The sequence below is a fragment of the Xiphophorus couchianus genome, chromosome 14 (genome assembly GCF_001444195.1).
Source record: "Xiphophorus couchianus chromosome 14, X_couchianus-1.0, whole genome shotgun sequence".
Classification (NCBI taxonomy): Eukaryota; Metazoa; Chordata; class Actinopteri; order Cyprinodontiformes; family Poeciliidae; genus Xiphophorus; species Xiphophorus couchianus.
The window spans coordinates 11957882-11981353 of NC_040241.1; the positions used below are offsets into that span (position 1 = coordinate 11957882).

At 41.3% G+C, this 23472-nt stretch overlaps 2 protein-coding genes across 2 annotated transcripts; both read right to left on the bottom strand.

Moving 5' to 3' along the window:
• Positions 1-251: 251 nt before the first annotated feature.
• On the bottom strand, positions 252-18963 carry dvl2 (dishevelled segment polarity protein 2). The gene is made up of 15 exons (XM_028039092.1): positions 18803-18963; positions 11165-11234; positions 9629-9783; positions 6928-7037; positions 6600-6729; positions 6243-6333; positions 6054-6123; positions 5823-5962; positions 5600-5676; positions 5453-5520; positions 5240-5374; positions 4475-4606; positions 2864-3040; positions 2492-2716; positions 252-1788 (listed from the first exon to the last, which is right to left on the bottom strand). The coding sequence occupies exons 1-15, from the start codon at positions 18961-18963 to the stop codon at positions 1238-1240; spliced, it is 2292 nt and encodes a 763-aa protein (XP_027894893.1). The 3' UTR covers positions 252-1237.
• Positions 18964-20884: 1921 nt separating this feature from the next.
• Positions 20885-23277, bottom strand: LOC114157804 (RING finger protein 223). The gene has a single exon (XM_028038967.1). The coding sequence runs from the start codon at positions 23128-23130 to the stop codon at positions 22462-22464; it is 669 nt and encodes a 222-aa protein (XP_027894768.1). The 5' UTR covers positions 23131-23277; the 3' UTR covers positions 20885-22461.
• Positions 23278-23472: the final 195 nt, after the last annotated feature.

The window sequence follows — 23472 nt, forward strand, 5'->3', positions numbered from 1 at the left end:
TTATCTGGGTTTTTCCAAATGGTGTTAATTTCTAGTAATGAATACATTAAGCATCATATGTATAAGCTTCTGAATTGTAAGATTAAATGTCTCTCTTGTTATTCTGACATTTAGCAAATAGAAATAATTTAGGTAACACTTACTGACCTAAACCATAAAAACCTTAGTGTCAGTTTAGTGATTTAATATCAGTTTATGTAAATGTCAACATGTTTCTAGCCACATACGAATAAATCTAAACACACAAGATGGTGAGCTAGTATCAAATTTATTCTGAAAGGCACAAACAAAGATGGTATTATGAGTTGAAACAGCGCCACACTGTCCATGTCACTCTCTGTAATGTTGACTCTTCATTTAGCACCTTAATATCTGGATTATACATGATTTATAAAGTCACGCATACAAAACAAAACAAACAAAAAAAAAAATTGGTGAATAATGTGAGTCAATAACATAAAAATAAAGACGAGGAGCTGTATCACATTAAAGAAATACACTGAATGTCATGAAAGGTACCGCCATAAGCACGTGGTGTCACATTCAGAGCATCGTGGTACCTTTCAGGTCAGAGGTGATCTGATCATTTCTTGATTCCCGCTGACATGTTTGGACCTTTTCCTTTCACATTGGAGCGTACGCTTTACATAGGAGCTGCAGATATTTATGTACAGAGAAGTTCATTGTCAAACAATGTGGAACAACATCTTATGTACCTGGAGTGTTTCACGTCTCAAAAAAGTAAGGCACTCATCAAAAAAAAAAAAAAAAAAGAAACAAAACATACCATGCATTCAGGACTGGATCCTTCTTTCAGTACATGGTGTACCTAGCGCCCTCTAGTGTTAAACTCTGTTCTGTGTGGCTCCAGGGAGGGCAGATCATAGACCAGCATCTCAAACTACAGAGCAGCTTCGCCGGGCTCCTAACGTTGTGCTGAAACTTTGCTTCAAACACAGAAGAACCTGAACAGACGAGTCTTTCTGAACTGTTAAAGCTTTACTTTTTGTTTTTCATTTAAGCAGAAACTAAACTTATTGGCACATTTGATCAAACCGTATTCCATATCAGCTTGCTTTTTATTAATTTCTTTGTCATTTTAAACCCTGTTTTACCTAATTTATAACCAAAACCCTTCCTCCGATGAGCGGCGTGAGCTCACTGAGAAGAACCGTACACTGACTTCACAAGAATAACCAATCAACACAAAGAAAATCAAAATAAAACAAAAAACAATCTACATGACGTCCACAAAGAACTCGCTAGGGTTGCCCATGGCCAGGTGGAAGGACTGACGGGACGCGGTTAGCTCTGGGGGCACAGAGCCCAGGTCACGGGTGGGAGGGGCTCCTGGAGGGCCCCCTGGAGTAGAGGAGGGAGGAGGGGGCAGCGCCTGGTGCATGGGGGCCGCCGACAGCTGCTGCGGGTGCTGGAGAGCGTGGGCGGCCATGGCCGGGTGTGGGTGCTGGGGCACCATCATCAGCATCATGGGGTTGTAGGGTAGGATGCCAGGCGGGTACGGGGACATGTGAGGTGGCTGCGGCATCCGGTGGTGGTGGGAGCGTTGCGACGAGGCGTGGCTGTGCTCGCTGGGCGCCGACGAGCCGTGGCCGCGTCTCAGGCTGCCGCGGGTGGAGTACTCCGATTCGCTGCCACTGCCGGAGCGCGACTCGGCACCGCCGCCGTCTCCAGAGGGGGATTTCTCCCCCCCGCCCACGGTGCTGCCGGGGCCCTTGCTGCTGCGCCGCCGCTCGCCCTCGCTCCTCGTTGAGCCGCTGCTTCGGCTCCCTGAGAAGAGGAGGAACAGAAGACAAAGCCATCTCATTTTACTGGTTCGTAATGTTGCTTTTTCCAGACCTAAATGTTCTTATTTCAGTCGGTTTGGGTCAAAAGTAGGACAATTCTGTTGAGCGCTAATTTCCTAAACTATTCAAAACTAGTTAAAAATAACAGGAAGCCGTGTATTCCTAATCCAAAAATTCTAAAATTCAAATTAACTAAAAAAAAAATGCAAGTAACATTAAATGTCTTGGAGGCGCCAAAAATCCAGCCAACTGGGGTTTTGAGTAAATGGTTGGTTGGTTTAGATGATTATTTCTCAACGTGGGACTTTTTTTTTTGTACTGGACAAATGTACTCAAATTAAATTTTAACATTTTATCCTATATTAAAAGCATGAGTTTTCGTGCATTTTTAACCATGCAGTACAGTTGATTGGCACAGAATCTGCTTGATTTTGTAAACGTGGTGGTTCAGGTTGATCTTTGATGACCTCGGGAAACATTTATTAATATCATTTAAATAATCACGTCACAAACTAAACTTTTTGCTGCACAAACCAGCACAAACATTAGACACGAATTCTGTTTAATTTGAAGGAGGAGGGGAGTCAAAAGTCAAAAGTTCAAAACAGAGTCCATGATAGCTGAAGTCGAAAAATCCCTAAAACATCTTTTTTTTGTTTAAATGATTATAAACTATGTTTTGTCACCTTCGCTGTGCTGGCTGCCCGTGCTGCCCGGAGCGAAGCTGTAGCTGCTGAGTTCATGGTACGGAGGTGGCTGGCTGGAGTAGGGATGCGCTGCGTAGGGCTGGTAGGGGAAGGTGTGCATCATAGGCCACGGGGAGGCGCCAGGGAGCGGCAGGGGGGCGAGGGTGTCCTGATCCGAGGCGCCGCTGGAGCCGTCGTTGTCGTTCAGCGACAGGTTGGCCATGTCTGGGTAGGAAGTAAAAGGACAGAATTGATTTAACCTACAAACAAATTAACCAAGAGGAGTTTTACTGTTTTGAATAAAACTTCTGCGTTTCAGAATATGCTGTCTGTCATCTCCTTTGGATTGAGATTGACATATCAGCGACTCACAGTTCTCACAGTCGCTCAGATCTCCGAATACGTAGTAGCACTGCTCGGAGAAAGTGATCTTGTTGACGGTGTGTCGGATGAAGCCCGCCTTCAGAAGGTTGCTGGCGTACTTCCTGGCTTCCCGGCGGTCCTGGAATCCCTCTATGTGGTGGAAGAGCCACTCCACTACGTCTGAGCCTGAAGGCGAGACGGAGACAGAGAGAGAGAGATGGATTCTCAGTGACACCCAGGAAATAAACCAAACATTTATCTCCAGTCAGACGGTAACAGATAGGAGGTTGATGTCAGCTGGTTTCATCCGGTCCAAAATCTTCATCTGAACGTCTCGAGAAAACAAAGCATCTTCAATCAGAGGCTTCTTCAAATTCACTGTATTAGAGACCGTTACAAGTGATCTTCCCTGTCAACAGCCACCACTACATACAGTAACTCTTTAATACAAGTTACACCAACATTTAATTTACCTCTGGGATCAATAAAGTATTTTTCAATTTGAATTGACTTTAATTGAAAACTGGTTTTGGATAGGACAAAAAAAGCTAACCTTAAGATTTAAGAATAGCTTTGCCACAACCCTTCCAGAAAACTTCCAGCCAAAGGCAAAAGTATGAGGTTGAGATGCTACTTATTTGATATTTGGCTAAATATTAGTGAAATGCCTTCCTGTCTTGACTGAATGTATAATGTTGACCTCTACATTTGAGAAAATCCACACTAAATTTAAGCCCTAAATGTTGTGTAATCAGCAGGGGTGCACTTATTGCAGTTTTCTGGCCACTTTATTTTATTGAAAATAACTGAACATTTTCCGTCAGTCACTGCAGACCAAAAGGGGCGGTGGGTGCTTTTTATACCTCTGCAACTGTAAGAAAGATTTTTAGTTAAAACTTTATTTCACCAGGCAAAACTTTAATGAACAATTTCTTATTTACAACGTTAACCTGAAAGTGCCAAAATGCTTACAATCCATGGATAAGCTGGCTTAACATTTTTATGTCGGGGAAGGTTTGACATTTTTAACTATTGCCAATCACCCAAGATTAAGGGAATCGGGGGTTAACCAGTCGGTCCACCCTTAATATTCAAACCACTGCAACAAACAAATGGTTCAAATGCATCACTAATCACCAAAAATAAGTTAGAAAAACAGCAGATGAAATTATACCACTGCAGTCAATAATGAACACCCAGAGAATAAAATAGTGAAACTTTTGTTATTCTAAGGGAACTTCACTTCACAAACTCAAAATTAAGTTGAGGGACTCCATAGTAATTTGTCTTAAATGTCTCTAAGCTGCAGGATTTTACGATGTAAACAAGTCAGATAAAACAATCGGAATACAAAATTCAAAAGAAAAACACCAAATTTGGGCTAACGTGTAGATTTTGTAATTGCTGCTTGTGAGTCAGCTTGCAGGTGATTCCAATTTGGCACATGTTTCCAGCCAGAACAAGTATTTCCATTCGTAGGATTGGGATTTTTTCCTCCCTCCCACAGGTCACACGGTTTTAATTCTGGGAACATAATGGCTGCCCTGTAACCCTGAGAGACACAGAGTTAAGGTTTTTTGTTTTTTCCTGCAGTAGTTTCTCTTTTTCTTTTCGTCTTACCCAGGAACGCGTTGGGGATGGTGATTTTAAGCCACATGCGATCCCTGACCTCCAGTCCCGACTCCGGTGAAGCCATGGCCTTGGCGACAGAGGCCATGTCAGAGTGCAGCGACAAGTTAAAGTCATCGAAACCTGGAGGAAAACAGAAGCAAACGAAGCTTTACAATTAAAATTTTTAAAGGTTTTGTTGGCTCTAGTGGCCTTTATTTGAAAGTAGTTCAACAGGAAACAGGGGAATCAGAGAGAGGGAAGACATGCGGCAAATGTCGCCAGGCCGGGAATCGAACCTGCGACTACCGCCACAAGGACTAAGGCCTCAATACATGGGTCGTGCTTTGCCCCTGCGCCACCACAGCACCCCAACAATTTAAATTTTAAAATTCAAAAATACTATATTGATCCCAAAAGGGAAATTAAATAACACCAGTCAGGATCACTTTACTTTTTCACATTTTCAATTGTCGCTATCACATTACATCTTGATGAAAGAAACTGCACTTTCCAGTCGTAACGAGACATAAATGTATAAAAGTTCAACAGACGCTAACACAAACCCACCCGGATTCAATCAGATCTAAATCAAGAGAAGAACCAGATCAAAGCAGCTTTCACTTATCACACAGACAAACAGACAGTGGTAAACAGGATTTATGGGCTAACGTCGTTAAAAGATAAAAGATGAACGGAAACGAAACCAGCAGAACTTGCGTCATTCTGGGCTCGTCTGGCTAAAACTAAGTGGAATGAGTTGAAAAGTGGACTCACGTTCAGTCTCGGTGACAGAGGAGGAGGAGGTGATGGTGCTGAGGGAGGAGCTGCCCGGATACGGAGGGTAAGCCCCGGTCATGGCCACAGAGTGGCTGACCCACGCCGCCGGGTCGATGGGTCGGATCGGCTCATCTGGCAGAGGAAGAGGAGGAAGAGCTGACCGACTGCGACGTTTATCTACCGGAGGACCTGAGGGGCTCGTGTACTCACTGCGAGGCAGCGTGAAGTAGCCCTGAGGGGCCGGGTCCCAACACTTGGCCACCGTCAGTATGATGGGTCTGCCAAAGCCAGAAAACACCGATCAGTTCACGTTAGAGGCAGAACCGGAAGCATTCAGACTGGAAATCGGCGACTCACCCTGGTTTGTGTACGATCTCTCTGAGAACTCGCACCGCGTCGTCGTTACTCATGTTCTCAAAGTTGATATCATTCACCTTCGACGGCAAAGAAATTTTGTTGAAATACTAAAGTGTTGCAGATTCATCTATTCTGCTTCTGTTTTTTTTATTATTATTATTATTTGAGGTTTATAACACAAAATATTAACAGGAGCAGCCGTGCATCATTCATCCCTGCAGACCTGCAGCAGCATGTCTCCGGGTTCGATGCGTCCATCCGCAGCCACAGCCCCGCCCTTCATGATGGAGCCGATGTAGATGCCGCCATCCCCTCTTTCGTTGCTCTGGCCCACAATGCTAATACCCAGGAAGTTGTACTTCTCTGCATTGTTGAGACATCACAGCAGGCCTTTAAAAACAAGCTAAAGAGTGAAGCTTGTCATTCAACTAAAATATTGCCACTGAGTACCGACCCATGTTGAGCGTGACGGTGATGATGTTCAGGGACATCGTGGAATCCGTCACGCTGCTGAAGGACGAGGCCTGACAAACAAATTGATTCAATTACTATATTTGTGTTAAACTTTTAAAAAGTTCAAACCATGTAAAAAGAAACAAAACACTAAATTTGTGGAAGAGGGTGTTGGAAGTGTTGGTTGTACCCTTTCCAGCCGCGGGGGGCGCTGTTTCCTCCGCCGACGGTGTCGTTTCAGAAGCCTGGAGGCGGTGCTCTGCTCTGTGGCGCTGCTGAACCTACAAGTTTATAGATCAGGAAAAAGGTCAGTAGGAAGGTGAGATCCTCTCCTCAAATGTGCTGCAACTCAGAGAAAAAAAATGGAAAAGCAAGAATACAAACAAACTAAAGCTATTGAGATTTAGCAAAAGCTGTGTATAGTTAGAATTTGATCAGTTTTCTTTCTGATGTTCTCCTTTTGTTTCTATTTCTGTGATAAAGATGTTGATCCAGACTGTGTAGTGGGATTGTCACAATGCAAAAAGCTTCGCCCTTCGTCTTTCACCTGCTCATGGTGTCGTCATCCTCAGAGTCACAGAAGCTGGTCGTGTCCAGCTCGCTGCTCATCACTGTGCTGGAGCTCTCGTACCCTGCCAGGTGGCGCTCCAGGCGGCTCTGACCGTTCATGCGGGGCCCTTGAAAATAAACAGAAAACGGGAGAAATTATACCAGATGAAGTTTCATGTTTTCCCTTGTTGAGTAGAAAACATTCCACAGTCGAACATTCCCTGATTCTATCTGCCAGCGTTTGGAGGATGGAGGCGGGCCAGATCTGGATAAAGCTCCGTGATAATGGATTGTTTTTGCGAGCGCAGAGATGTGCAGTTTCTCACCGTGCTGATCCACGCTCTCTCTGTGGCGGGGTCTCTCCCTCCTGAAGGAAACCACGGACTCGGTTTCAGTCTGATCGTCCAAAGTCTCCACGCTGCCCGTAGCGTTGGGACTGCAGAGAACAAAACAGAAATTTGATATTTGAACCGTTTTCTGCGACTGTTGTAAAGTTTGTGGCTGCTCCTGTGCTTCTTTGAGGATATTTTTAAAGTTCAATGAACCGTTTCGGGTCATGAATGATGAGATTGAGCTTGTTTTTTAAAAACACAGCATGCCTGACGGTCAGCTTTTAGTTACAGGCAATGATCCAGTTACCTGTCACATCAATGAAGTTTTTCACGTCTGATACTAACACCTGATATGATCTTATCATATTACAATGAATCCAGAAACTAAAGCAGTCACCTCCTGTGGCTTGAATCTCCCGAGAGGATCGGATAGCCGCAGATCTTTCGGCAGCTCAAGTATAAGCGCTGATTTGGTATTGTAATGGAGACGAAACCCGATTCCAGGCACAAAGGCAAATGTTGTGCTAAATGTTAAACCTATGCAGGTAATCCCATCATTGTGTGAAGAAGGATCCATTATCTTCCACTTCACTCTTCGATGCCTCCCCTGGTATGATTTCAGGTGTGTCCTACCGGCAGTGATCCTTCTTTAAGAAACGCTCATTAACTGAACATAACCAAAAACACTCAAGTTGTTGCTGCAAATTAGATACGTTACACTCTTGTTCCAATCCATTTACTCCAGAGGGAAGAACTGATCTGAGAGTGATGTCATGCCCAACTTACTGGTTTTCTAGTTACCAGCTGGGAAACCAGCTGCATATGCGCTCGGTGATCAGGCTGTCTAACACGGTACCTTTGGTCACCGAAAATATATATATATGTATGTATAATGACATGGTTAAATTCTCCATGTGCTCTCCAGCTTCCTGTATTTACATTTTTCTCCCCCACCCTAGACCACCTGAAAAGATTACAAGTTAAATCTGTTATCTGATTCGGACCAGCGTAAACAAACTAGGTGTGAAAACGTCTCTTAAACGTCTTCGGACTTTCTCACTTTAACGGATTCTTCAGATTTGGAATTGAGGAAATTCTTTCTAACAGAAAAATTTACTTGGTCACTGATCTGCAGATGACCCCTTTATAATATACTCTGGAAAGCAAAGCTGTTTAGACTTGACAATTGTTTAGATTATAAATACTGCTTTAGTACATATTTTCCTAATAATAAAATGTGTCCTCCGATTTAGAGGAAGATTCTATAACTCACATGCTTTTTGGGGGGGGTTCCCCTAAAACTTTTCTATGAAGGAATAAATTGAGAACAATTCAGACTAATAGTTGTCCTGTAAACAAGAATATGTAGAAAAATAAGAGGACAGTTGGAAAACAGCACCTTGCTTCTGTGTTTTAGCAATGAAAGAAGTTTCTCAAACGCTTATGATTGTTTCAACCTCACAGCGAAATAATGAGTTTTATAGATAAATGCATTATCCGACGACAAATCCCTAACTAAAACCTAACTAAAAAGCCAACAGTTGTGAGATTTCTCACATTGCAATAAACTTTTTTTAAGGCAACTCTTCTGAATTTAACCGATGGTCGTTATTGTTCTGCTAAAGCCGCCAAAACTTTCCTTCAGAGGCACGTTTGGAGCGGCGTTCAGTAATGACTTTCTAAAGTCTAAATCCGTTTTAATCGTAATCTTTAGCTCCAAAACCAATCATATGACTGGCTGAACGTGGGAGCTGTGTGAGTAAACCTGCTTAAGTTTACCTCAGTTGGCTCTTAAGACATCTTAAAGTTCACTGCTACCAGGACTACTGGTGTGCAGTGAAGCTAACGCAGAAAACCAGACTCGTATTGAACCATTTTCTTTGGTTGTAGGTTAATAGTTATAATGTCCGCTGTTCAGAAATGTGCAAACAAAACAAAACCCATTTATGTTTTATTCAGTTCTATTAAATACAACACCAGTGGCATTTATTGACACTGGCCTGATAAAGATGTCTTTAAATAAATTATTTTAATTGCAGAATCTTCCAGTGAAAAGATCCAGAAAACTTAACCCTTTAATATGAGTTAATTTATTTAGCAGGCGTAAACAATTACCGTGTATGAAATACTTAAGGAAACCCCTGCAATTAATGGCCGACCTGCTGTTAAAACTGAAACATAGCAGAGCTAATAGCAGAGCTAATTTTTCATTTTTAATATGACCTTTTTAAATAATTGCTCTGACTTCTTAAAATTAACACACATTTGCTTTTCCTGCATAATAAGTTCTCTTATCTTTTAAGAGTGGCTTAAGAAATGGGCCACTGAGTGTATGAGCATAAATTTAAAAAATGTCCCAGGCACATGTAATTTAAATGGAGGTAAAAATAAACTGTTTTTCTGAAAAAATAAATTAATGAATTAATTAATTAAGTAACTGCGAGCGTCCTTAGTATAGATTACAGGGGTGACTTCAGGTAAGGTCAGTTACAAAACCTCTGCAGTATTCTTGCAGGAACCTGATACAGAGAGCGTGAGCTGCTCAAGAGTTTCTCTGTCAAAGACAAAGAAAGAAAAAAAAAAAGTTTACCCCGAACTTTAAGTACAAGGTCTGGAAAATCTTCATGTCCAGCATCCAGGTCATGTCCTACAGGATTTACTGTAGAGTAAATGAGAACAACTGTGCTTTGCTTACTGGAAGGAGGGTGGTCTGGAGTCCCCAATGCCCCCTGTCCTCTCTGCGGGTGGGGGTGGCAGGGGCGGTGGAGGTGGTGAAGGCTGGGTGGTTGTTTCCACAGGGGGCACCACCGCAACTGGAGGCTCTGCAACGGGAGTCTCCGAAGACACCAACTAAGAGAGATACACAGAACAAGTGGCGATAAGTTAGAGACAGGACGTACAGGATGACAAAAAGAGAAAATAAACCTATATGTTAAAGCTGAAAGTGAGAGGAGTGGTTGAGAAATTCAAAAGACTGAAAGGAGGAGAGCGGAGGTGAAAGGAGGGGAAACGTCTACCATGTCAATTACTTTGACATAGAAACACTCGACTCTTTACAGACAAACGTCTCAAGGGCAAACTGAAACGCTATCCCACACTTAACCTGTCTCCCTTCATTATCCAGGAAAACTGGCCACACACACAAACAGCAACAATTAGGATGAAAGCCGCACAGCTTCGGATTACAAGGCGCATAAAACAGACAGACAGGAAGGGAATGAGACTGAAAAATGGAGGGATAAAAAGTTTCAATCCAGTGGTCTCATCACTTTGACGCTGCACAGGCGCTCAGCATGCTCAAAAACACATTACAGGAGTAGTGTCACGAATTTTAAAACACTGACAGTAAAGCGTTTCCTGAAAATGAGCTCCGTCTGTAGAAACGATCCCAAATGATCAGCAGCATGTGGACAGACGTCCCTGCATGGAAAGATTTCAGGGATTCCTGCTCCAGTCTGCAGATCACATATCAGCTCCTCTGCTCTCCAACCTTTGTTCTCCTTTTCCTTTAATGTTTTTTTTTCAATCTTATGCACTTAACAGATGCTCCGGCCCCAGATCTGCGTTTCTAGGCCAAGTCTCGATGTTCTGTCTTTGTTTGGATCCAAGCTGCAGGGTGGGGTGAAACAGCTGGGACTTCCAGAGAAAAGGAAAGTATTACAACAGTTTTTTGGCAAATCACTTTACTGTAAGAGTTCACAGGCCGTGCGACATGGAGCTAGAGCATCATTGGACAAAGACAGGAACAGGGGCCATCTTTATGTTCAGCAGGTAAGAAGCAGCTGTGCTCTGCCAATGGAGGACGTCTCAATGGACTTTAAACTAGATTCAAAGGGTCTGCAGCATAACTTCAATACCAACAGTTCAGACGCAAGACTCTTCCACGAAATCATACGTAAAAACTCACTTACTGCAATATTCAGATTCCTTTCTCACTCCCTTGGACTAAAAGAAAAAATTCTGCTCTGACTCCGTATATTGGATGACATTTATGTTGATTTCCATCCATCCATTGTTTAAGTAGAGATCCTAAAACCCTCTTTTCTCTTCTCAAGTTCTCAAGGAACTTCTTTATAAGCCAGCTGAGAAATGTAACTTCTATACATCCAGTGTACTTTTAATACAAAAGCCTTCATACAAAATTCAGAAATATTTGAATAAAAGCCAACAGGTGCAGGTACGAAGAAAATTGTCAAAAAAAAAAAAATAGAACAAGTTTACATCTTCTTACCCACGATACCACTCTGCCGTTAAAACAAGGCAACTTGGCGCTATCGTCGGAAATCTCTTCCTTCACCACCCTGGAGAAAGAAAAAAAAGGAGAAGAGAAGTTCAGGAAGCATAAACTGCTCCGTTTTCACAACATTGGTGATGGATGAATGTGGCCTCACAGTAGCACAGCTGAGCGGAGGAACATGCTGCTCAGAAGGAAAACAGTGAAAATGGAGGGAGACAAAGAGCCGACACGTCCAAATAAATGTTTTTGTCTCAAACCAGGAACACAAAGTGAAAACATGACAAAGTGCTTCTTCTTGCAACGTCGTCACATCTTTCCCTTGAGGCAGCGAACATCCATCCATCCATCCATCTTACCAGCAAGCACAGTCTTGATGCAAGTTTGCTAAAGTATTACCAAATATTACACTCAAGCCCTCTTTGCAATTGCAATATCGCACACACTGAAGGTGGAATCCTGACTAGTTTGATACATTGTGAAGCTCAATCTGAAACATAAAATGCGTTTTAGATTTTTTATTTTATTCAACCTGTGCAAATAACCAATAAAGCAGGGGAACTGGTGGAAAAATGAAAATGTTCCCTCATCAGAAATGGCCACAAACACAACTACATGATTTGTTCTAAGAATTTAGATCTATGAGGAAACAAGGCAATACAATAAACACGTAATATTTTAATGAAACAAAGATATAAGATTTGGAATTTTTTTGCCTTAATTTGATGTCGTATACAATTTTCTGTTTCCGGACCCAGCAAAACAGCTGAAACACTGGGTTCATTTAAATCCAAGTTGTTTTTGATTAATAATACATTGACCAATATATTTGATCTGCCTTATTTTTGTGCTATACAAGCACAACAATGAGCTTTATCTGAATAAATAAATGTAAAATAAAGTGAAACACATTCGCTGTCAGGAATTCCTGAAATCAGCTAAAACGTGTTAATACCTGTAGAAAGTTTCTCTGGAGGAACATAAACCACTTTATTTTTTTTATTTTTTTTTTGGAACAACAAATGAATTGATCATTTTATTGGCGGGAAACGGCAGGGCTGGACGTGATCGTAGCCGCTCTGAACAATGCGCGTTATCCTAATGGAGGCGGCGGCTTTCACAAGCATCCCAGAAACAGTCTGGTGCTGCGCTAAAAATATGCTTCTGGTCTATTTCTGATGGAAGATGTGTCGAACTGCACACAGCAGGCGAGGCAGACAGGCAGTCGGACAGCAGCAGTGCAGAAAGAAAAACATGTCAAGCCAACTAACTTCATGCAGCCACTAAAATATCCCACAGGTTTCCTTTGATTTTTGTAAAAAAAAAAAATATATATATATATATATATTAAAAAAAATTATTTTGTCACTTTCTGTGCAAGTTACACCAGGGCTCAACTTCCAGGTGGTTGAACGGACTTCATGTAGAGTTGCATCATGTTTTTCTGATCCGTATCTTCGTCTTAAAAATGTGTCTCCAAACAAATGAACCAGGCTCTATTGTTTTTGATTGAAAGACAGCTTCTGCTCATTTCATACAGGTGGATTTTCAAATCAACAACACACCGTAAAACGGGTCGAATCAGTCGGGAAACGTTAGAAAGTAAAAATCCACAATCAGAGAAATTACCAAATAACATTCCTCTGTTTTGCTTGTCTTTCTTTGGAAGTTTTTGTGGCCTGATCAACTTGAAATCATAAGTTTACCTAATAAAAAGACAGACACTTTTTTTGTTCTCCCACACTGTCTGAAGTTAAATCAGGAGCTTTTCATGCTTTAAGTCAGTTAAAATTACCACATTCATTTCTATTTGCTAATTGGGAGAAATAATTTTGGGAAATTCCAACATAAACAAGAAAGATTTGGTCTGATTTAACTTCAGACTGTGAGGAAAAAAATAAAATCTATATAACTAAAAGAAGCTGCTTGCAAATATCAAAAGGCTCAAACGCAGAACCTGCCGTGCGTTTTCCTCTGTCCCATCAGAGACAAAAACATCATTTGTGAACTTTCCTGCAACACAACGCCATTATTCAAATATTTTTCTTAAACAGGATTACAAAGAGAGCCTCTCAGCCGATGTGCAGCCCATTTGGTTGTTTGAAAATCAATCGGCCTCCACTGGGCTTTTGTAAGCAGCTGTTGAGTGCCGGTTTAGAGAGTGTCAGCATAAAGCCGGCTTGTTGTGGGAACCGGTGGGAATCTGCAGCAGGAAGCTGGAAGACAGTAAGTGGCCGCCGGGTGTTGGTCCACAAATGTTTCCTTCATTTATTTAACATTCATGTCTTCACAGACCGTCAGCAGCAGCCGTTATGCAACAGTTTTTCCTTCCTTACTACTTAGTCTAATCAAACAAGTGGAAACAGCTTCAGACAATAAAACAGACATAAACACGGATGTCCCAGAAACATATTATTTCAGTATTTAAAAGTATGAATGTCCTAAAATCCAATCCGCTGCCATTCTTCCAGTCCCCTGCAGCCATTACATTCCTCACACTCAACAGCATCAGCTTTCTAATAATTCATCTTCCTGAAACGGCTCCCTGATGCTCTCCCTGAGCACAGAAGAAGATCCAGAGACTCCAACTGAGCTCCACTCTCCCCCCTGTAGTCAACGACCCAGACAACGCAGCAAAGGGCTGGGATCCCTCCCCTCGTGTTCCAGCGCCGGTTCTGGATCCCCCTCCTCCCCTCCGCCACACACGAGGCTCTGGCCGACAGCTGGCCTCGTACCAGGGCAAATGAAAACACACACTCCTCTCCCGGGTTGAAGAGAGAGGAGGGGGAGGGGGAAAAAAAATCCCTGCTTTGACTGGACAGCTGACTCGGAGCTGTGTTTGAATTTTTTTCGTCTGAGCTCAGTTGGAGACGTTCGAATGAGTGAATCAGACCTGGCAGACGGGTTTGAAGTAGGCGGTGGTTTCTACGGCTGATTCTGAGTTTCCGTACTCCGCTGAGTGGGTCGCCTGCTATGTGTGCAAACAATCGTCTGGAGTCAAAAACGGTTATGTAATGTCGAGTAACACAGAGGAAATCTGTGAGTGTTTAAGCTGGCTGTTCGTATCATGATATAAGCTTTTCATATCAGTCGATATCGATAATTGTTGATTATTTTTCTGTTTTAAATATCTGAAATATGGCGTAATCTCTTCTGTTTTATCTACAGTTTTTATTTCATACCTTTCTTTTTATTTTTAAGCAGTTATTAGGCTGCTGTTGTGCAAATTACTCAACAAACTGTTGCTAGGTAACCAAAGAGTGGGTGAGTTAGTTGATGCCACCAGCCTTTCTTAGTTGGACCGTGAGAGGTTCATCCTCTAAAGCGTTTACTCTGCCTACATCCCCCAGAATGAAGTGCGGTTCTGGATTGCAGTTCAGCAAATATTCTCTATACTGAATACTTTATCAGATGTACTATCTAATTTTATTACGACAGTTATTGTTGCCGAGTTACTCTCCGGTGCTATTTTAACCATTCATTTTCTGCTCCACCTGTATCCATTGGAAGCAAAAATTCTCTTTTAAATGAACACTTATCCAAAGTCTTTCACAAATACCAATTTTAAGTTCAGTCCTCAACGTCCATCCATCATCTTCCACTTATTCGGGGTCGGGTAGGGTCAGGCTTAGGCCCAGACTTTCCCCTCCCCCGCCACTTGGGGCCAGATCCTCCAGGGAAATCTCATGTTAGAGCCCAGACAACCTGCGGAGGAAACTCATTATGGCCTCTGTTGTATCTGCAGTCTCGTTCTTTCGGTCACCTCCCATAGATGCGTGAATACCGTAGATCGACTGGTAAATCAAAAGTTTTGCCTTTGAGCTCAACTCTTTCTTCACCAGGACAGACCGGTACAGCTCCCGCATCACTGCAGAGGGCGCAAACCAAGCCGCCTATCGATCGCTCTCATTCATGAACAAGACCTGAGTTACTTCAACTCCTCCAGAGCACCAAATAAAGCGCTTTACAAGAGACACTGGCACAGCAGACAGAGTTTGTACTTTAAAGAGAAAAGGGGAGAGAGTGCCAGGTGAGTATCAGAAGTGTCCGTTGTTTTAGGCCCTCATGTAAACATTCATTTTATCAAACATCACGATAATTGCTTGAAGAGTTTACCACCATTATAGAAACAAGATTTGCAGGAATCGATTATTCAATAGGAAATATCCGCAATCAGAAATCAAGCTCAGTGGGAGAAATCGCAAATGGAGCTTTGAACAGAGATGAGAATTGAGCAGAATAGCATAGGAAAGCAATGGCAAGCTTGTATTTTTCATGAACGATAGAAATAAATCATAAAAATACTCAAATCTCATGTATAATTCAATTGTTTATTTCCTGACTATTTTACAGCCAATTTATTGACTGCGGCTCCGCATCCAGGATAGCTTAATAGGACTATGCCTGCTGATCAAACCAAAATACCTCTTTAAAATTTAAAACTGTGATCTGAAAGGGTCACAAGAAGAACAGTGAGTGAAATGGTCTTTTAGTTTTCAACAGAGTAGATTACAACTTCTCTGTCAGTAATTCCAAAAACAGAACAAGAAAAGGAGTCAGACAAAAACCTAAGCTGTGATGTGGCAAATCAAAGATAAATGGCATAATTTAAAAATAAATAAATTAAATACTCATCCGGACTTGCAAAATGTTGAAGTCAAATTATATTCTTTTCCAAATTTTTCAAGGATGCGTCAAAACCTTGTGTAAATATTTTCACAGATAGAAAAGACGAGATCAAGATTATGATATTCAGTTTAACACAGTATACCAGGCAGACTGTATGGGTAGACTGCAACCAAGATGAAACATAGGTAACAAAGTGATTTAAAGTGCTCTGAAAGCCTTTTTATTTGATAAAGCCAATATTTGCAAGAGCTGCAGAACATATCCAAGGAAAATATAAACATGCACAATAATAATATCGTAATGATAGTCTACGATATTTCAGTTGCTGTGTCTTTATTACCTGCATCTGATTAAAATAGCAGTCCCAACTGGATGAACTCTTACTGCCCTCAATGTTCACATTTTATATAGACGATAGTACAAACTTTGGACAACAAATCATTTAATGTAAAGAAGACATTTAAAATAAAACTAAGATGTTTACAGCTGTTTCAAGTAATAATTTATACACTTTGCTTGGATATTGCCATTAAACCTTCAAAAAAAATGTTTTTTGGCTGTCCAGCCATTTAGAATAAAAATCAATGCATCGACTTGCAGCAGTCCAAAAAGGTCAACTTAATTATGTTGGAAAGCTGCAGCAACAGATAACACTCTGCTGTGGGACAAACAAAAATCCAGTGTTTTTCTGAGAAAACATGGAAGTTCATTCATAAACTAAATATTCTGTGTCTTCAACTCAAGTGTTTCTAAACAAGGGCTCAACATAGACTTAAAAAAGGGAGAAAAAACCAAAACAAAAGAGGTAATTTATAATACTCTGGGTATATTTACGTTGTCAGCAGGGATTCTTACAAGTGCAGCAGTAAATAAACCTCTGGTGTGGTTGATGAAATGCCTCAGTCTGTTGCATAATCACAAAATCCTGTGATGGGTCAAAAATCACAGCCACAAACACACCGATAGTTACGTAAATAACGGCAGGGACCACGATTCAAAAACTCAGAGTGATTGGAAAATTGGGATGGCAAAAAAAAGAACAAGGCTGAGGAATATTGCATCATGTTGAAGTACGGGACGCCCACAGTAATCAAAGCTACAACCAGGAAATTATAAATTAATCAGATTCACTTTAATACCTCCTCCTGCAGTGTTTCTCAAACTTTACTGGACGTCATAAAGATTTTGCAACAGGGCAACACAAAGCAGCGGATAATTGTGAAGTAGAATCAAAGAGACGCATGGTCTTCTAAAATTGTTGAAGATGAAAATCTGAAAAGTTTGTAAGCAGCCACATTGCACAGTAGTTTGTTGTACTTTCTAAAAGTTTGGAGGGCTTATTTCCCCATCAACAGAGACCACTGAAAAGCATCCCCCACAGCATGATGCTGCCACCTCCATGTTTTACTGTGGGGATGTTCTGCTGAGGATGGCGTGCCGTGTGAAGTTTCCCAGCATGCATCATGTTTTGGTTAAAAACTTCCATTAAGCTCTCATCTGACCGGGACACCTTCTTCTACAGCTTCTCCCAGCTAACTATAAATACACGTTTTTCATGTTACTTATAACGGATTTAACAAACCACGTATAATCATCTTTATACTTCACAGTTACACACTTTGTGCTCTTTTATCAAGAGATGCAGCAATCCTATATTAATATTTGTTTTGGTCCTGATATTGAAAAAAAAATTAGATGGGATACTGTAATGATGTGCCCAATCTATGAGGGTATCTACTCAGTCTAATTCTATGTTTTGTGCACTGAGCGACATCAGGCTTCATTATTTATTTCACATTATATTTAGAAGTCCTAATTGCACTTCAAATGTTTCACCAAGGTAGTCAAGCTGTTGTTTTTATCAGTTTCTTTATTATTTATTTCACGTTTGCTGTTACATTCCTAATTGCGCTGACTGAACAAATTAGTCATTTGTTTATGTTGACCAAGCTTGTGAATCTAATGGTGTGTTTCAATGAGCTGCACTTGGTGCAGAGTTATCAAATAGATTTGTAATTCAGTACATTTATGTAAAAAGAAAAAAAAAAAGAAGTTTCAAGTCAATTCAAAATGATCAGATTATTGGATCGTATCGGACGATAATAAACCACAGATATCTGTAGCGGTATAAAAAGTGAAAAACGTAGATTGGTATTTTTTAGCACATATAATATTACAAAATGTCATTAATTTTGTGGTTGTCGTGCGAGAAAATTGTTTTAAAAAAATTAAAAGACGTATGAATAACCTCCTTCTGTGTGGGGAGTGCCGAGTCAACCTAGACTTAAAGTAAAGCAATCTTGCACAATCACAAGCTTGAATTCGGGTTTGCCTCTGCAGCCCTGGTGCCATCCAACAAGGGGGGGGGGGAAAAAACCATCCAAAACTACAATGCATTTAACTGAAACCCTGAGGGTCTCACCGGGTGAATAAACCACAAACTCACATTCCTTTGCAGGAAAATGCACAGCAGCCACACAGGAGGAGAGAGAGAGAAAAAAGAGGATTAATTGATAGAGGAGACAGCTATTTCTCAGAGAGGGTCGGGAGAAAGCCAGGGAATGAAAGGATGGCTGGCAGGCCAAAGTGTTGAAGAGGTAGGGAGGAGGGGGGGAAACCCTGGCTTCAGTCCTGAAGGAAAGAAAAGGCAAGGATTTCACCAGATGATGGGCTCAGGAAGGAAGGGAGGGAGGGATGAGGATTAGGGTAAAGAAAAGCAGCAGGAACAGGGAATGTTTCCCATTGTAATGATGATGTTTAGTGAGAAAAGTCCCAACCTGAAGGAGCAAAGGATGTTTATCAACCCTCTTAGCATCTTTTAAGAATATTTTTACTTATTCTCCCTGCAGCTACAGTTGGAAATACCCCTCCGATCTCTAATTTGGTTCAAGTTTAAGTTCCTGCTCCTGCCCTCAGACACTTCTCGGGAATTAAAACTACCTTTCGTGGTTTTCCTGCTTGTGCGTTGCGCGGAAAGCATTAGAGGGGAAATTCAGAGCAGCTCACCCAAAGTCTTGGTCCATGGACTTGAAAAAGAATTTGTAGTTTGGCTTGTTGAGGACCTGTTTAAAATCCAGCAGGGTGATATTTTCTGCAGCTATGGGGATCTTCACCAAGTACGGGGTCTCCTCCTCGTCGATGTGATAGATGATTTTGGTCTCCGCCATCTCTGCGCTGGTGAAAAAGCCGGACCTTTTCCCCGAAGAGACGGGCTACGGAGGGAGCCGAGGTAGCGTCAACTTTGTCGGGGACTCAGCTAGGTAGCTAACGAGATGCAGCGCTGACGGGACGGGGCCGCTGAGATTTTTCAGCCCGAGCCCACGGACACAAAGCGGCTGAAAAAGTCCTCGCTCTAAAACCTCCGTGGACGACTTTCACGCTGGCGCCGACGCTCCTTCCCTCCGTTACCGAGGGGCAGAAAACGGCAAACACGCTACATCCACACGGCTAAAACTTCCAGCAACTTTTCCCCCAACAAAAACATAAAGAGGAGGGGGTTGTCTAAAAACTTTTTCACCGCTCGTTGCGAGCCAACGCGGCGTGTGACGTAAAGACGTTCCCCCCCTCCAAGTTGTTTCTTTTTTTACGTGCTGCCCCAGCCGTGCTCCCAGGTAGGGAGTTCAAAGAGTGCCAATATATATATATTTTTAAATGAAAATAAAAAATAAAAAAGATGCCGTATCAAGGTGAAGAAATCCTCAGGGATAGTGGAAGGCTAATAGTAAGTTCAAGGGTGTCCAAACATTTTGTCCATTTTTTATTCATTAAAAAAAATCCAAATTTCAATTCAATGTGTTTTATTTCATTTTTACCTGCTCGCAATGAACTAAACAGACAATACTTTTTTAAAAACAGTGTTTGATTTTTACAGAAAAGAATCCCAACTTTAAGTTTGGGCACACAAACAAGGAATCTGACTAAGATTCTGCTTTGCTCCAAATGAAGACATTTGGAACATTTTTAAAAGCAGAACAAATCGCGGCAAAGACTTTGGTATGTTTGTTTTCTAATTGCAAATCAGGCATGCAACTTTTCTTCTGCGACAAGAACAAAAACTGGGTCACTCTTTCCTTCAAAACAGTTGCTCTAAATAACCACGATTAATCAAAAGCCGCATCTATGTCTGATTTAAAGTAGAATTTGCTGGATGTTTGTGGTCCTACCTACTACGGCCAATTCATTCACATCTGCTAGTAATTTTTTTTTGTTTGTTTCAAAACTTTTGATAAAAAAAAAATACAGATAGTTTGACAAGGTTATTTACTTTTCATCTTTTTGTCTTTAAGTATTTTATATGCTTTACAACTAAAGAAAGAAAAGTGTGCCATTGAATCTCATTCAGAGTCTGTGTATATAATTGAATGTTAATAAATCTTTTTACAGTTTGAGGATATTCTTTCCTGAATTGTATTTTAATGCATTTCACTTGATAAAGATATATATATTAATAAACTTTAAATCACTTTTTTGTGTTTATCAACAGTTTACTAAATAGTTTGGAATTAAATAACTTTTTTTATCATGTCTGATTACTAATTGCTCAAAATGTAAAACAACTGGTCAGAATCAGGATTGCTGTAAAAATGTTGCATCCTGGGTTTGGATAATACCCAGCCATTTATGGTGTAGAAATACAATTAGCTTTTTTGGTGGGGGGTTATATATATTTAACAGACATTTTAAGAACAAAGACTATATAAAGGGGTTTAAAATATATTTATTGAATATTGATTTCAATAAGAACTGAAGTTGACAACTGCAATTACCAAAAAGGGAAAATATGTTCATACATAATATGCCTATATTGATCTTTAAAAAAAACTTTTGTGTCTAAATAATGAAGGGAGAACATAAAATGAATCGGGGTAATAAATAACATCTATCAAATGTCCTTCTGGTGGGTTACCTTTTAATGTCTACTGTTGCCAGAAGACAAAAAAACAACAACATATTTTTTACCGTAACTATCAAATATATACCAGAAGAAAATATATTCAAGCAGTAGTCTGTGCCGAATGTGGCATTAGGAAAAAATGACACTCTAAGGTTTCTCTTAGAGTAACAACAGTTTATTGGTCCTCACCAGTTGATACTTTGGTTATACCCAGGTGTATGGCTACTGATAGTTCTGTTACAGACATGAGATGATGGTGTTTTTACAAAACTTAAACTCACTAAAAAAATCTTTTAGCTCATTCACATAAATTAGCAACAAAATCTTGATAATCGCTTACAAAATTACTGTTTAAGGCAATACGCAATATTAATGCAATATCCTCCTTATAGCACCAGATAAAAGTGTATTTTCAATCAATCATCTGCCTTGTGTTGAATTTACTAACTTCCTATAACCGCTAGCTGTGCTGCAAACTAACGGCTCGCACAGAAAGAGGAACAAGTAAAGATTCAGGAGCAGCTTATAGTTAATATGAGTTAAAATACTTTCAAATTAAGCTTTTTAATTTCATCAGTGCTGTTTAACCAGTTTAATTTGAGAAATAATTATAATTAATTAAATGTGTTTCTCTTAAACAAATGAAAAACACTCAAAGCACAAAATACACACGCACTATACAGAAAAAGGAAAAGTAAACACAGGAGGATTATCCAACAATTACATTACAGAATCAGTACTGCTTGTCAGAAACTGCTGTTCATATTCATATTGTTCACCTCAGACACTTTTAAATGGGTCCCAGACCAGATAAACATTGTAGTAGTACTAATAATAATCATAATAATGATGATGATTATGACAATTACAATAATAGCATAAATGAACATCTTTTGTTAAAAAACATATTCCTTTAGGAAACTTTGCAACATTTTGTGTAGGTGAGGCAGGAATCCTTGGCAGAGCAGTTCTGGTACAAATATATCCTGTGTTATAATATTGTCAAGCATCACATGTTGCTAAATAGGAAGTTTCACTTACTGGCCACTTCATTAGGTACACATCTCTAATTGATTCTTCACTAAGACTGCAAATCAGTTAATCATAAAGGCATCTAGACCTAGTGTAGAAGATTTGCTGAAGTTCAGAACGTGGAACAAAGAGGTTTAAAGTGACTGAACGTAATTTTTTTGGTGCTTGCTATTAGGGTTTTGATGCACAACAGAGAATAGTTTGAAAGAAGAAAAATATCCACTGAGAGGCGGTTGTATGGACAAAAAGGCCTTGATGTCAGAAGAGAAAGAGCAGAGTAGTTCCAGATGATAGAAGGACAACAGAACCTCAAAAAGCCTCTTATGAACTTCTTTTAATTGCCCTAGTCATCTCTGGATGGACACAGTGTACCCATCTTCTGATGGCTACTGTGTTCTCATCAGTAAAGCACTTTTGGGATGAACATCAGACGCATCTGCAGCAGCTGTCATGATATAAAGTCAATTTAGACCAAAACTCTCCGAGGAATAATTCTTGCGAAGTGCATCTAATAAAGCGGCCAACTATGCCAAAGGACAGATGTGTAGAGCTTATCACAGTCATGTGACACTAGAGGGAGCTCTTCATCCATGTAAGAAGAAAAAAAAAAGGAGCGATAGCACCAACCATCCACAATGAGGTATTTAAGTAAATCGTCATCAGTCTAAACAGAAATCACTCACATATTGTCTTTATGTCAGGAGCATCTGTTGCCAAAGTGACCCCACCCACCCACCAATTAGAATTTCCTGTTGAACAAGTGCGGTCCAAACACCACGCCGACCACGCAGGTGATCACAAAGAGCACCCAGAATATGACGGCCAGCAGCTGCACGCACAGCAGGGTCCTCCGGCTCTGCTGTATGACCCCCTCCTCGCCCACCAGGTCCGCGGCCGCGCCGTACGGCCTGTCCGGGTGCATCTGCTGCACCTGCAGGCTGACGGTGGGCAGGACGATGAAGCGGCTGTCCCTGCCGCCTTCGCTGCTGGCGCCCTCCAGAGAGAGCACCACTCTCTGGGTGACGGTCGCCACGCGTGTGGAAACTGTCGCCGGCATCCGGAAGGCCGTCACGCGGGGCAGCCTGCACATGATTTGGGAGTTGCAGGGTAAAGCGAGGGCGTTCCCAGTGCGCAAAGGGGTTAAATGGCGGCAGAGGGGACAGGGAATGGCTTGTGGGCCGCCGCGGGGGTCAGCGGGGTCACAGGGGTTGAGCTGGATCCTCTGCAGGCACTCTGTGCAGAAGACATGGAGGCACTCCAACATCCGGGGGCTTTTGTTATACTGGTTGTACTCCTGGTAGCAAATGGGACACTCTAAATCTACAGCCTCCCCGGGGGTGGTGCTGGGGCAGGGGGCTGCACTAACTGGTTCCCCCTGCTGGGACCCTGGAACAACGTCCTCTGGCATGCCTGGAGGATGGATGGACACAGCTGAACTCTGAGGAAAGGTTTGACTGAATCTTTTCCAAAAACTGGGAAAATCTGTAATGAGAAAAGTAGTTATAAGTGTTCCAGGAAATTATAGCTGGAAGTGTCCCAGCATTTGCTCCCAATGAAGGACTTCTTTGTTTATACAACTTAAATCAACAGATTTGCATGATGAGTCACAGTATTCCCCTTCTTAGCCCCTCCACATGCTGGGTGTGTGTGTGTGTGTGTGTGCGTGCATGCATGACTGCACAGGATGGGGGAAAATAAAAGAAAAGGCGGAGTTGTGAACAAAAATGAATAAGTCACTGAAATCCTTTTC

Coding starts and splice junctions, on each gene's coding strand:
- dvl2 (XM_028039092.1), bottom strand. CDS start 18,963: ATGGCGGAGACCAAAATCATCTATCACATCGACGAGGAGGAGACCCCG. Junction 7,038..9,628: donor TCCAGACCACCCTCCTTCCA/GTAAGCAAAGCA, acceptor TGTTCTCTGCAG/TCCCAACGCTACGGGCAGCG. Junction 5,963..6,053: donor CACCGTCACGCTCAACATGG/GTCGGTACTCAG, acceptor TCAACAATGCAG/AGAAGTACAACTTCCTGGGT.
- LOC114157804 (XM_028038967.1), bottom strand. CDS start 23,130: ATGCCAGAGGACGTTGTTCCAGGGTCCCAGCAGGGGGAACCAGTTAGT.